At 38.8% G+C, this 13,186-nt stretch overlaps 3 protein-coding genes across 5 annotated transcripts; all 3 read left to right on the top strand.

Annotated features, from left to right (window-relative positions):
• Window positions 1-13,186, top strand: part of LOC121641647 (gastrula zinc finger protein XlCGF8.2DB-like) — a 399,458-nt gene that overhangs the window by 52,367 nt on the left and 333,905 nt on the right.
• Window positions 8,906-13,103, top strand: LOC121641691. The gene is made up of 5 exons (XM_041987977.1): window positions 8,906-9,142; window positions 9,755-9,902; window positions 10,080-10,214; window positions 10,346-10,601; window positions 12,851-13,103. Exons 1-5 carry the CDS (start codon window positions 9,026-9,028, stop codon window positions 12,888-12,890), a joined length of 696 nt encoding a protein of 231 aa, XP_041843911.1. The 5' UTR covers window positions 8,906-9,025; the 3' UTR covers window positions 12,891-13,103.
• LOC121641692 lies at window positions 10,642-12,844 on the top strand. 4 transcript variants are annotated; one of them, XR_006010754.1, is made up of 8 exons: window positions 10,642-11,370; window positions 11,462-11,512; window positions 11,600-11,635; window positions 11,710-11,805; window positions 11,961-12,143; window positions 12,332-12,420; window positions 12,515-12,644; window positions 12,736-12,844. XR_006010754.1 is itself a non-coding variant. In XM_041987978.1 (7 exons), exons 1-7 carry the CDS (start codon window positions 11,176-11,178, stop codon window positions 12,546-12,548), a joined length of 684 nt encoding a protein of 227 aa, XP_041843912.1. In that variant the 5' UTR covers window positions 10,642-11,175; the 3' UTR covers window positions 12,549-12,844. The 4 variants fall into 4 exon arrangements, 2 of the variants coding, with proteins under 2 accessions (XP_041843912.1, XP_041843913.1); XR_006010755.1 differs by having other exon boundaries at window positions 12,515-12,631; XM_041987978.1 differs by having other exon boundaries at window positions 12,515-12,844.

Here is a 13,186-nt window from a genome sequence, read left to right on the forward strand (position 1 = left end):
GGCTTAGGACACAAGAGGCAATTGATGCATTCAAAAGAGAATTGATTAAACAAAATTGGAATGACGTTTATATAGATAATGTAAATATTGCTTACGGAAAATTTCTCCACTTACTTACCACTCTCTATGATAAACACTGTCCTCTAGCCTATAAGAAGAAGAAAAATAAACTTGAGGAAAAGCCCTGGCTAACGAAGGCTATTTTAAAAGCATGTAAGAAAAAGAATAAATTATATTAAGTTTTTTTGAAAAAAAGGACAGCAGAGGCAGAGAGTGCCTATAAAACCTATAAGAATAGATTAACACGTATCATGAGAGCAAGTAAAATTAATTACTTTAATGCTGCTCTTGAGAAAAATAGAAGTAATATTAAAAATACTTGGACTATTTTAAATAAATTAATCAAAGAAGATAATCAGAAAACCAAAACCTCAATCCAATTCCAAACAAATAATCAAATGGCTAAGCAGACTAAGGAAATAGCTAATATATGTAATGATTATTTTACTAATATAGGACCCAATTTGGCAAAAAACATAGTAGATCCTTCCCAAGCTGACGACTTTTTAAGGAAAATACCTCAATCTGATAAGACCATATTTCTCCAAGCTACTGATGAAAAAGAAGTACTTAAAATTGTTAAAAAATGTAAGTCAAAAAAGTCTGCTGACTGGAATGGACTGGATATGTCAGTGTTAAAAGAAATAATTGAATGTATTCTTAAACCAATCACTTATATTTTTAACCTGTCCTTAAGGTCAGGAATATTTCCAGAAGGAATGAAGGTCGCAAAAGTGATCCCTGTCTATAAGGCTGGAGATAAGCAGGAATTTTCGAATTATAGACCTATCTCTATATTATCACAGTTCTCTAAGATACTGGAGAAGTTATTTCATAAAAGGCTATATGGTTTCGTAGAAAGGTACAACATACTAAGTGATCAACAATATGGATTCAGGCCCAAAAGGACGACAACATTAGCACTAGTGGATCTCATAGAAAAAATCTCAAAATCAATAGAAGATAAACAATATGTACTTGGGGTATACCTGGATCTAACTAAAGCTTTTGATACTGTTAACCATAAATTATTGTTAAAAAAATTGTTCAAATATGGAATTAGAGGTATTGCACTTTCTTGGATAGGTAGCTTTTTGGACAATAGATCCCAATATGTCCACCTTAACGGCTCTGACTCCCAATTGCAGCCAGTGACTTGCGGGGTCCCGCAGGGGTCAGTGCTGAGTCCTCTGTTGTTTATCCTGTATGTTAATGACATCTGTTTAGTCTCAAAAAAACTTCATTTAATTCTATTTGCCGATGACACTAGTATATTTTGTTGCGGTCAGAACTTAAAAACATTGTTAGATACTGTTGAAAAAGAATTAATAGTATTAAAGAAATGGCTTGATTTCAATAAATTAACTTTAAACCTTCATAAAACCAAATTTCAAATTTTTGGAAATCTTGCCATTAACGACGATAGAAACTTAAAAATTGATGATAATGACATAGAACAAGTGAATGAAGTGAAATTTCTTGGAATAATTATACAAAATAAACTTAGTTGGAAACCTCATATAAACCATATCAAAGCTAAAATATGTAAATCTCTAGCAATAATTTCCAAAGTTAAATTGTTCTTGAACGAGAAAAATCTGTATCTTCTGTACTGCGCTCTGGTTCTTCCTTATATGACCTATGGTTTAGAGGTATGGGGGAATACGTACCAGACAAATCTAAATCCTATTTGCATAATTCAAAAAAGAGCTATTAGAATTATTAACAAAGTAACATATAGAGAACATACAAATCGGCTTTTTATTCATCTAAAAGCTCTCAAATTTAAGGACCTGATTGACTTCAAAATTGCACAATTTATGTACCATATAAAGACTAATAAGATGCCTATTCACATCCAGGAACTGTTTAAAAAAAGAGAGTACGTTTACAATTTTCGAGGGAGTGAAGTGTTTAATAAACCTTATATAAGAACTAATGTAAAGAAACACTGTATTTCTGCGGCGGGGGTTAATTTATGGAATAAGTTAGAACAAGAATTAAAAGATTGTACAACAATTATCCAGTTTAAAAAAATGTTTAAAGAAAATGTTATAAAATCTTATATTGAGACAGAAGGCTGTATGCAAACATAAAAAGACGGATGAATATTTTGAGTCAACCCAGTGGAGTGGGATAGGGGTGCTGTCTGAAATGCTATGATGTATATATTATATAAACTTGTTAGTAAGCTGAAAGCGAGACTTCGGTGATGGTAGTTGTTAATATTGTTTAAGTTAAAAATGTACTAAAGGGAGGGCATAATAAGCTGAGGCTTCAGCCTATTCCTTTTGGACTTATTAGACATTCAAATAGTAATTTGTTTCTGCTTTTCGTTAATAATTCTCCGGTGGAGTTTTATTATGATTTATATTGATTGTGAAAGTGTAAACAAAATGTCTAACCATGTTCAATAAACTGAAACTGAAACTGAAACTGAATCTTTCATGAAAATACTTAAAACAAAGTAATTTTCCCCTGCTTCACAGATGGATGTTCAACTGATGACCTGGGACCTTCTACTCTCAAAACTTGTTTGTTTTTCCAAGCTGACAAGCTAACACCCACAGGTCTAATATCTCAACCAGGGCAAAGACGAGATCATCTGGTGGGATCCTTCACCAGGACTTGTTTAACTTAACATTCCTGCGGGAAATAAACTTTTAAAGGTTTGGCACTTCAGCAGAAGAACACTGCAGAGGACAGACTTTCTTTATCTAAGATACAGTAGAGAACAAAGATTCTGTCAATATTTTAAATATTTTCATATGCTGTTGATAAGCTATTGGTATTTAGATATGCAGATCATCGTTATGGTACAAGGTTGACAAGTTTGATTCCTTCATGATCTGAAATTTTCCTCACCATTCTTTATAGTTCATTTTAATGACATTTGCTTTGTTTGAATGATGATAATGTTTCTTTAGAATGTATATCAGTATTTTAACAATGACATTTAAGACTAACATTTGAGAACGTACAGATGTATTAACAAATGTTTGATACTTTTACAAAGGAAATCAGAAAGGAAACAGTGAACCAGCCCCCTAGGTCATCTGATCCCAGCACTGCAAAGGCTGCCCATTGGTTGAACACCCTCTTATGGGTGTGGACCATCCTCACACTTAAAAAAAACTTACAACAAAGAATTCGGATTCACTAAACTAATATGTGGTGGTTTGTCTTTCTAGAGAAATTTAGTGATGTATGAGCCCAATGACTCGAACCAGGTGGAGGAAGGTTTAATGGGAATAAATGAAAATAGATCATTGACTTTAGGTACGATCATCATTTGTATGGTGGCAACCCTTCCCATGAGTGACATGAGTAAGGATCTCCAATGTGTGGGATCATCCTCAACTGTTCTAAGCAGATGGACATAATTTAGCTTCGTCTGTTCTGGCAACCTGGGGGGGAATGTTTATTCCCCCAGGTAGATATTTCCTTGCTGCAAATACAATCAGGAAAGATCTAATACAGCGAGTATTTCCGATGCTAGTATTGGTATTGGTCCATCCCTAATACATATGCACATGCATACATACATAAAGACATGGAGATACATTGATATGTATACATACTTACATGAAAATACTTATGTATATGTATACACACACACACACACGAAGCATCAATACGTGCATGTATTTACATACATGCATACATGTATATACATGCAGCTGTTCTTATTGTTTCTTAAGGTTATTTAATCTTCATTTTAATTCCAGTGTTTTCCTCATGGGGATCCTCCACCCCGGGGATTTTGCCTGCTCCGTCTGGGGGTTGTTGCCGCGGTGATCACCCTTGTCTGGGTGGCTGGGGCCCTGCACTGCACCCTTATGACGGTAGCGTGGGTCCCGGTCTGCCCTGATGGGGGTGGTTGCCCCGGTAGGACATGGGTGGACTGGCTCCTGGTGTGGATGGATCCCCATGATATTGTTTCCTCACAGCAGCATCAGACCAGATGTTTATTACTTTTAGTATTTTATACCTACATTCAGTTTGGAGACAGAACTTAGTCATGTTTGTACAGAATGAGGCGGTCTGCTCGATGTATGTGTGTGTATGTATGTGTGTGCATATGACTGTGAAAGATTTTAATGAGTGTTTATTTATTGTTATGTAATTCTACTTTGATGTATGTAAAGGCTTGTTTTGCTTTTATTATGCTTCAGCAGAAATATGCATGAATGTTTATCATGTAAAGCATTTTGTGTTGCCTTCGGCACGAAAAGCGCTTTATAAAGTTTGATTGGATTCAAACTTTTAACCCAACAAGAAATCCTTTTCTAACTCATGTTGTGTATATATGCTTTATGTTTAATTTCTGTTTTCTACTCCATTCTGTTCTGTTCTACAGTCAGACGCTTTTCTCCAAAGCGACTTCGAGACGAGAGTAAGAACACCAGCAGAAACCAACCAGAAGGGACGTCATCATTAAGTGGTACTCAGACTGCTGGGAGTCCAGGTGGACGCAGGTGCTATCATGTAGCACTAGAGGCAGGACTTTCTTTTTTTTCCTTATGATTTCATCACACAACATCATCTTAAGCATAAGTGCATGCATCTTCTTCAGTACTGAGCTGAACCAAAGAGCTGGACAAATCTTTTTAACTCATTCCAATGAGTAAAAGAGTTAAGCTAAGTGTGGAAATGCTCCTTAAACAACTGAGTCTTTAGCTTGCTTTTAAAAGTGGATAAGGACTCTGCGGATCAGACAGAGTTTGGTAGATGGTTCCACCACCGGGGAACAACAGAGGAGAAGAGTCTAGCTACTGATGTGGTGCCACCTTGTGGTGGGAGCACTAGGCATCTTTCACTGGCAGAGCGTAACTGTGGAGAGGGAGTGTAGCTCTGGATTAAGGAGTGGAGGTAGACCGGAGCCGTTTGGGTTATTGTTTTGTAAGCCAGAAGCAGAGCTTTGAATCTGATGCGCTGCAACTGGAATCCAGTGGAGAGCGATTAGCAGCGGAGTGACATGAGCTCTTTTGGGCTGGTTGAAGACCAGACGTGCTGCTGGGTTCTGGATCATCTGCAGAGGTTGAACTGAGCATGCAGGCAGGCCAGCCAGTAAGGAGTTGTAGTAGTCAATGCGTGAAATGACCAGAGCCTGGACCAGGAGCTTTGCTGTGTGTTCAGTCAGGTAGGGTCTGGTCCTCCTGATGTTGTAGAGAGAAAATCGGCAAGATCGAGCAACCGAGGCAACATGGTCCTTAAAGGTCAGCTGGTTGTCTACCATGACACCAAGATTCCTGGTAGAAGACGTAGGCACAAGCGTGATGGAGTCAAGCTGCACGCTTATCTGTGGCTGTAAGGAAAGATTGGCTGGACAGACAATAAGCTCGGTCTTGGACAGATTTATGTTAAAGTGGCGATCCTTCATCCATGTGGAGATATCAACAAGGCATGCTGATATTTGCATTGAGACGTTTGTTGCTATGTTTGATTACTGGAAATTCTATCAATACAGCACATCTATTGTATCTGTCTGACATATTTTGTGCAAATGTCCCCACCCGGACTCCTCTGGCTGTCTAGATGTGGTAATGGAACGCACCCAAACGACTGCTGGGCACTGCACAAGCTCGGAGCTCGGAGAGTAGAGCACGTGAGAGTTTTGCCGGTTCTGCGCTACGTCTGTGACTTCTGTTAAGCGTGCGTGAATGAAGATGTAAGTGTTGCTTTATTTATCCTTTGAAGCTTATCCTTGTTCACACAAAACGCTACTACTAATATGTGTAGTTCCATTTAAATGGTTTGCAGTAATTGAGATCTCATATAGCTTTGGGTCTGGCCCTTTAGAGACTCTACCTTGCTGCATCATTAACACCAGTTTTATTCAACCTGGTTCCAGCTGAAGGTCAGTCTCTCAAACTGATAATAGGAGAAGGGAGATTGAAAGACGCCATTCTCGCCCAATCAGGCTGTTATTTTCTAAACAACTGTTTTCTATCAGCTGCCTCTCGGTCTCACCTTTCCCCCACATCAGGAGTCCGAGAGAGTGGTCAGCCTGACCTCAAATTCAATGACCCAGCAGGAGAATAATAACGTCAATGTTCTATATCAGAAGAAAAACACACATCATGAAATGTAATTGAGAATAATAAATGAATAAATGCATTTTATAAGTAAAAGAATAATTACACTTGTGGTTATTGTATGAGTAAACATGATTGATTACCATATGCATTAAAATTACTTCCACAATTGTCAGTTGTTGTTATCTCTTATATATTCATAGTTACCCAGAATAACTGCTTTTTGAACTAACTGGAAATGGTATCATTTGTCCTTTCAGTTAACCACACACACCTGGACCCACACAAAGAGATCTGCACACGAATGCACCCGTTGGATTCAATAAACAATTGTTGACTAAGCTTCCTGGAAGGCTGCAGTTTTTCTGACCAAATACTTAGTCCAGCCTTTTACAAGCCAGCATCCCAACATAAAAATATTTCACATATATTGTATGTCAACACATAAATTTTATATTATATTTAGTCCATTTCAGGGTCATGGGCGGCTGAACTCTATACCTTCAGAATTTGTTCACATCAGTCTATTAGAAACTTGCAAACTCATCTGTTCACCTTGTATTTTTGTGCATGTTTTTTATTGTAACTGCAGGGATTAAAACTATAAAGACATTAATTTGCTCTTGTTGCATCTTATTCAATAAAATCTAAAAACTGGAGCTTTGCTGCTGTTTCATGGCCTTCAGTCAGTTCTGCTTTTATTTGATGAGTTGTGTGAAGCAATGCAGAGACTCACATGTCAAACTGAAAAATGTGACATGATGCGTTTTTCCTAGAAAATGACACCTTCTGATACATTTGTTAAATTGGGCCAAACATTTGTCCAAAATGGTAAAATCTGATGGAAACGGGAAGAAATAAACACGGGAAAGAGGAGTTTACCAAGAGAAATAGGATCTAGTTGCCTAAAAATGTAATAACATGTCTTACTTTCCACTTTATCAGCTCCAAATGTTCAACTGTTTAACACAAATTTCTAACCAGCCAATCACACGGCAGCATGTAGCCATGGAGACGTGGTGAAAACGACTTGCTGAAGTTCAACCTGAGCATCAGAATGAGGAAGAAAGAGGATTTAAGAGACTTTGAACATGTCATGGTTGTTGGTCTGAGTATTTACTGGGATTTCCACCCACAACCATCTCCAGGGTTTCCAGAGATGGTCTGAAGAAGAGAAAACATCCAGAGCAGCAGTTGTCTGGACCAGGATGCGGCAGAAGACACACCGGGTGCCTCCTGCCAGCTAAGAACAGGAAACTGAGGCTACAATTCACACACACTCACCAACACTGGACAATAGAAGATGGAGAAACGTTGCTGGTCTGATGAGTCTCCATTTCAGCTCCACATTCAGATGCTCGGCTCAGAATCTGCTGGAAACATCATGAAAACGTGGATCCATCCTGCCTTGGATCAACGCTTCAGGCTGCTGCTGGTGTGATGGTGGGGGGAGATTTTCTTGGTCCACTTTGGGCCCCTTAGTACCAACGTGGCCTGGTTTAACCAGCACAGCCTACCTGAGTATTGTTGCTGACCATGTCCATCCCTTTATGACCACAGTGGAGCATCTTCTGATGCTACTTCCAGCAGGATAATGCACCATGTCACAAAGCTCAGATCATCTCCACCTGCTTTCTACAACATGACGATGAGTTCACTGGACTCCAACGGCCTCCACAGCCACCAGATCTCAGTCCAGTAGAGCAGCTTTGGGATGTGGTGGAACGGGAGATTCTCATCATGGATGCAGCCGACAAACCTGCAGCAACTGTGTGATGCTGTCATGTTAATATGGAAAGTGTAAATCACTTTGAATTGTCTTGTACATGAAATGTGCTATACAAATAAATTTGCTTTGCCTTATTTATTTTCCCATAAAATGTATGTGCGCACAGCATGGTGACATCACCGGTGATTGTGGGTGGCACTGTGGGTGTGTTATTTTTATTAATGGGTATGCTCACCTGTGTCTGGTTTGGGGCCTGAAGCATGGAGGCAGGGTGAGCTTGGGGAGAAATTTTCTATTAACCGTTATCGTTGTCACTGTATATACAATTAACATCATCTAAATGCACTGTTTTATATCCTTGCACATCTGGAACATCATCAAACAAAGTAAGTGGCTGTTTCATGAGATTGTGACATGGATGTAAAGCAATAAAGCATCGTGACATGTGAAGTGGTTTAACGTGACGCGTTTTGGATATAAATTTTCAATTATTAGCCTGCTGCAGCGTGTGGTTAAGGTTAAAGTTTGTGCGCCACAATAATTCCCTTGTCCGATATATCCTCTTACATGCTGGGTGTGGTGTTTTCCGGTTGTTGCCATGGTTCTTCTTCATTTTTTATTACATCACGTTTGGTCACGTGAGATGTCCGCCTCGGAGGACTAGATTCTAGATCGGTTGCAGGACAGCATTGTTATGTGTGTGTTGTTCTGGGATGAGATTATCGGAGCCACCACACACAGTACCATCAACAGTGTAAAATGCAGGTTTTTTATCTTCACGTGTGAGGTCTCAAACAGATAGAAAAATCTCATAAGATAAAAAAAAATCCATATGTGTGCACCAGGCCTTAGAAGACGAGCAAAGTCTTGAAAACACTTTTATTGAAGCCTGGCTTCATTATAATGCAGGTACAGTAAAGTCACACATTCAGATAGCTATCAGAAATGTGTTTTTTTAATAAAAGTGTTCAAGACTTTGCTTGTGTTCTAAGATGTCCATGCAGAAAAATGTACACTATCGCCCCCCTGTGGTCACAGATTCTGATTAATCAGCGATTTTGGTGAAACACCGAGTAGGGTCTGTCTGCGGCTTGCAAGACAGAGGCGTATCGAATAGTGGGCGTGTCGTTTAGTGACATCACTACTCGACACGCCCACTAAATAGAGGGAAATCACGTTAAACCACGCGAGATGTAAAATGCGCCAAAGCTACAAAAAAAAAATAAACAGGAAGTTAACTAACCTTGAACGTTGGTTCCGGCACCCGCCAAAAAACAAGAAAAAAATAAGAAGAATGAAGGACCGTATGCAGACTGTAAGTGTCAGTGTATTATATTTATATTGTCATAGCAAGTAATATTTATCTACATTATAAAATATAAGTGGATAAAGAGAACGAGAACGAGTTTCAAAAGTTTCAGAGGGAGTGAACGTTATTAGCCATATTGATAAGCAACATAACGTTACATCATATTCGTTTTATTCTACTTAAAAGGGAATAATTTCTAGCATTATACCGGTAAATTTGATTATTATTACTATCACCTAGATGGTGACATGAACTGGCCATATAAGTTAATTGACAGCTTGTCCGCAGGCATTTCTGATTTACCATTAGTTTTGCTAAAGTTGTTTGTACAGTCAAACACTACTTGCTATAGCCATAAAAGTTACTGTTTCTCAATCAATAAATGCACATTACCCTGAACAAATGAACTGGCCTCAGACTCTGCTTACTAAACAACATGTACAAAGAAGTGCAGAGAAAGCAATTTGTATGGGTTTCTTCTGAGAGTGTGCCATCAACATGTTTTTTGGTCGGAGTAACAGAAATGATTTGACCATAGTTAATGGATCCTGAGGTTACATGACCTTTGTGTTTTTGATGGAGTTGTGTGCTCAAATTTATGTTTATGTTTGCTTTCAGCTCCACCCTACTATTGTCATTGGGGGTAAACCTCCAGTGATTTGTGAAAATGAAAAGTACCAATGTGCAGTTTGTCAAAAACATGGTGAATATGCAAATATTTTTGCACATGTGCAAACTCATGAAAGGGCAGCTGTCCATCATGGAGGTATGTTTAAATTTCAAATCCAGAGAGTTCCATGCATGTGTTTGCAGTGTTGTAAATATGTACTTTATACCAATGGTGGCATACCAATGGTGGCATATATGTTGTATTAGTGAACATATACTGTATAAGAATTTCATGCACAAATGGTTTTTAAATGCAATTTGTATTTGTTTGCAGGTTATAAAATATTCAGGTGCCTGCGTGGCTGTGTTAAAACGCCACACCACCACTGCTTGTATTGTGGCCGCACAGTCACCACACAGGACTTCTTCATAAGGCATCTTAACACCTGCAGCAATGTGGTAACCTTAGGTATTCCTTTGTTTAGATATTTATTTATTTATATTTTTTATATTTTAACATACATGCACCTTCATTTCTCACAATTTTCAGTTTAAATACAGTATATGCTTGTTTCTCTCTCTCCTCCATCAATACTGCAGCCTCCTCCGTCCCTGCAGTCATAGTCTCAGCTGCCTCCTCTGCCACTCATGCCACCAGTGACCATGGAGCCTCCTCAGCCACTCATGCCGCCAGTGCCTCACCTTTCTCCGATGCTACCCGTGCCACTCATGCCACCTCAGCTGCCTCCTCTGCCCCTGATGCCGCCTGGGCCTCAGCTGCCTCCTCAGCCACTCCTGCCACCAGTGCCTCAGCTGCCTCCTCTGCCACTCACACCACCAGTGCCTCAGCTGCCTCCTCTGCCACTCATGCCGCCAGTGACCATGGAGCCTCCAAAAAGTGTCTGGCCATTGGGTAGTTGGTATTTCCTGTGCGAATAGCATATTTATGTCCTGATACTGATACCATACTGATGTCCTCTCCAAAATATATATTTGAGATAGGGACAAAACACATTAATGAACATATACATGATATGTAAATATGTTATCAGATTGTAGCCCAGGGCTAATTTCCATCTGGTGTCCCTTGACAGGTTGATGTACTTATAAAACAATTACACACAGTAAGAACAACACACCCAGATAGACAATACAATAATACAGACAGAATGACATAAAGAGATGGTCAGTCTCATGATCACAGACTCAGGTCAACTAAAGGGAGGCCCCAGACTGGATTATTTGATAAGTGTGTTTAGTTAAGGTGCCAGTGTATAAGTCCTGCTGTAAGGGCTGCCAGACAATGACCTTTGTTGCTCATTCCAAAGCCTGTGTACTGTAATTGACCAAAAAATATTTTTTCCTATTGTAAAAGCATTACCGGACAGTTGATGGGCATTGGCTAACACATTTGGCTTGTCATAATTATTATGTTCTATTGTTTCTCTATCAAGTTGAAAGTGTCACCCTCACAGTTTTATGACTATTTTTGTAATGGTATCATGTTTCTTCAGGCATGGAAGACGGTTTGCCCATTTCACCCAAGAGGGAATAGAAATGGTGAATGGGCTTTCTTACCTGTCTTCAGAGTGGAGAGGAAAAGAAAGCCTATTGAAGAGACAAATGTAAAAACAAATGACATCACAGTAATTACTGAGTGATATTCATGGTGGCCATGAATTAACATAAGGGCCAAATTCTTGCTCCCTTTGTCAGCAGGACCTTTGGACAATTGCAGACCACTGCTATGCCAAAAAAACTAAGTTGGTAAGTGACTGACATGATCATTACACATTCCATACAGAGTGCATACATTATATCAATGTTGATATTAATAATATTTTTATCGTTTAGAAAAGTGAATCTGAGGAAAATCCTGAGCTGCTGGAGGTTAGCGAGAAGCCACTTATTATTGACGTAAAGTTTTTAGGATTATTAGTGAGAAATGTATTTTTAAATTTCAGGAAGCGGTAAAAGAAGCACAGCGGGTGCGGCAACTTCAGTGTGCTGAGCTGATCAACTGCATGAAGGGCAGCACTTCAATAAGGAAACACCTTGAGGTAAGTATATCAGCATGAAGAGATAATTGCCATATGAGTAGTTACATTTCAAAGTGAAAGTCTTTCTCAATAGAAAAGGAAATTTGAATATTTTGGTCATACTATCAATGTTGACCATCACCATCCTTTAATCATCCTTTGCTATTTGTTTCTAGGCTATCATAACTGGGGATCTTGTCTCAGCATGGGAACACAGGAAGGAGAGGCCAACCCTTTACTTTGAGGATGATCAACTTGATGAGGCTGTCTCATTTTTGTTTGGGATCATCAGGGAGACATCAAGAACAAGACGGCTAGAAGACTGGGTTGACTTCACCATCAATGTGCTCTTACCGGAAGTATGACAAGATTTTTTTGTTTAAATAAAATCTTTAATATTGGCACTGTGTTTAATATAGTACATAATGGCTTTTCACACCACATGACTTCTAGTTGAAAGAACGTTGAAATGGAACAATACAGATGTGTAATGTTAAAATTCTTAGAGCTAATGCTAATGAGCTAAACTAATGTCAATCATATCTAGGTGACAGTTCACACCCTGGCTATAAAATATGACATGCCAATGCAAGAGGCTATTGTCAGATACAAAAAAGGGATACAGTATGAACCATGGTAAGTTTATTATGTAACGAATTGATGATAGACATATTTCAATAAGTATTGCAACATCTAATTGAAAAACTTAATATTTGTTCTTTTTTGACAGTGAATTGAAAAGCGTTAGTGAAGAACTTACCTGAGGACGCAGCAGTGAAGCTCAGAGCTTTCAAAAAGAGAATGGAAAGAGCCCTTTCCCTCAGAGGAGAGGGCTGGCTCTAATACAGTTGTGTGAAAAAGTATTCCGGATTTCTTATTCTTTTGCATGTTTGTACGGTAATGGGACATGTATCTTCCCAAAATTTTAACTTTTGTCTCTTTTGTCCACAGAATATTCTCCCAAAATGTCTTGGAGATCATCTAGATGTTTTTTGGAAAAACTGACTTGACTTTTTATGTTCTTTATGCTCAGTAGTGGTTTTCGCCTTGGAACTCTGACATGGAGGACATTTTCGCCCCTTGTCTATCTTATTGTAAAGTCATGAACATTGACCTTAACTGAGTCCAGTGAGTTCTGCAGGTCTTTGGGTGTTGTTCTGGGGGCTTTTGTGACCTCTCGGATGAGTTTTAGTTGTGCTTTTTGGGTCATTTTGGTCGGCGGGCCTCTCCCACTATTACTTTACATTGTCAGGCAGGTTCTATTTTAGTGATTTCTTGTTGAGAATTTGTCAATAACAAAGACCTTCATTTAAAAACTGCATTTTGTGTTTACTTATATTGTCTTTGTCTAATGTTTACAGTTTTATGGTGATCTGAAACATTTTAGTGGGACAAACATGCA

This window comes from Melanotaenia boesemani, chromosome 6 (genome assembly GCF_017639745.1).
Source record: "Melanotaenia boesemani isolate fMelBoe1 chromosome 6, fMelBoe1.pri, whole genome shotgun sequence".
Taxonomy (NCBI): domain Eukaryota; kingdom Metazoa; phylum Chordata; class Actinopteri; order Atheriniformes; family Melanotaeniidae; genus Melanotaenia; species Melanotaenia boesemani.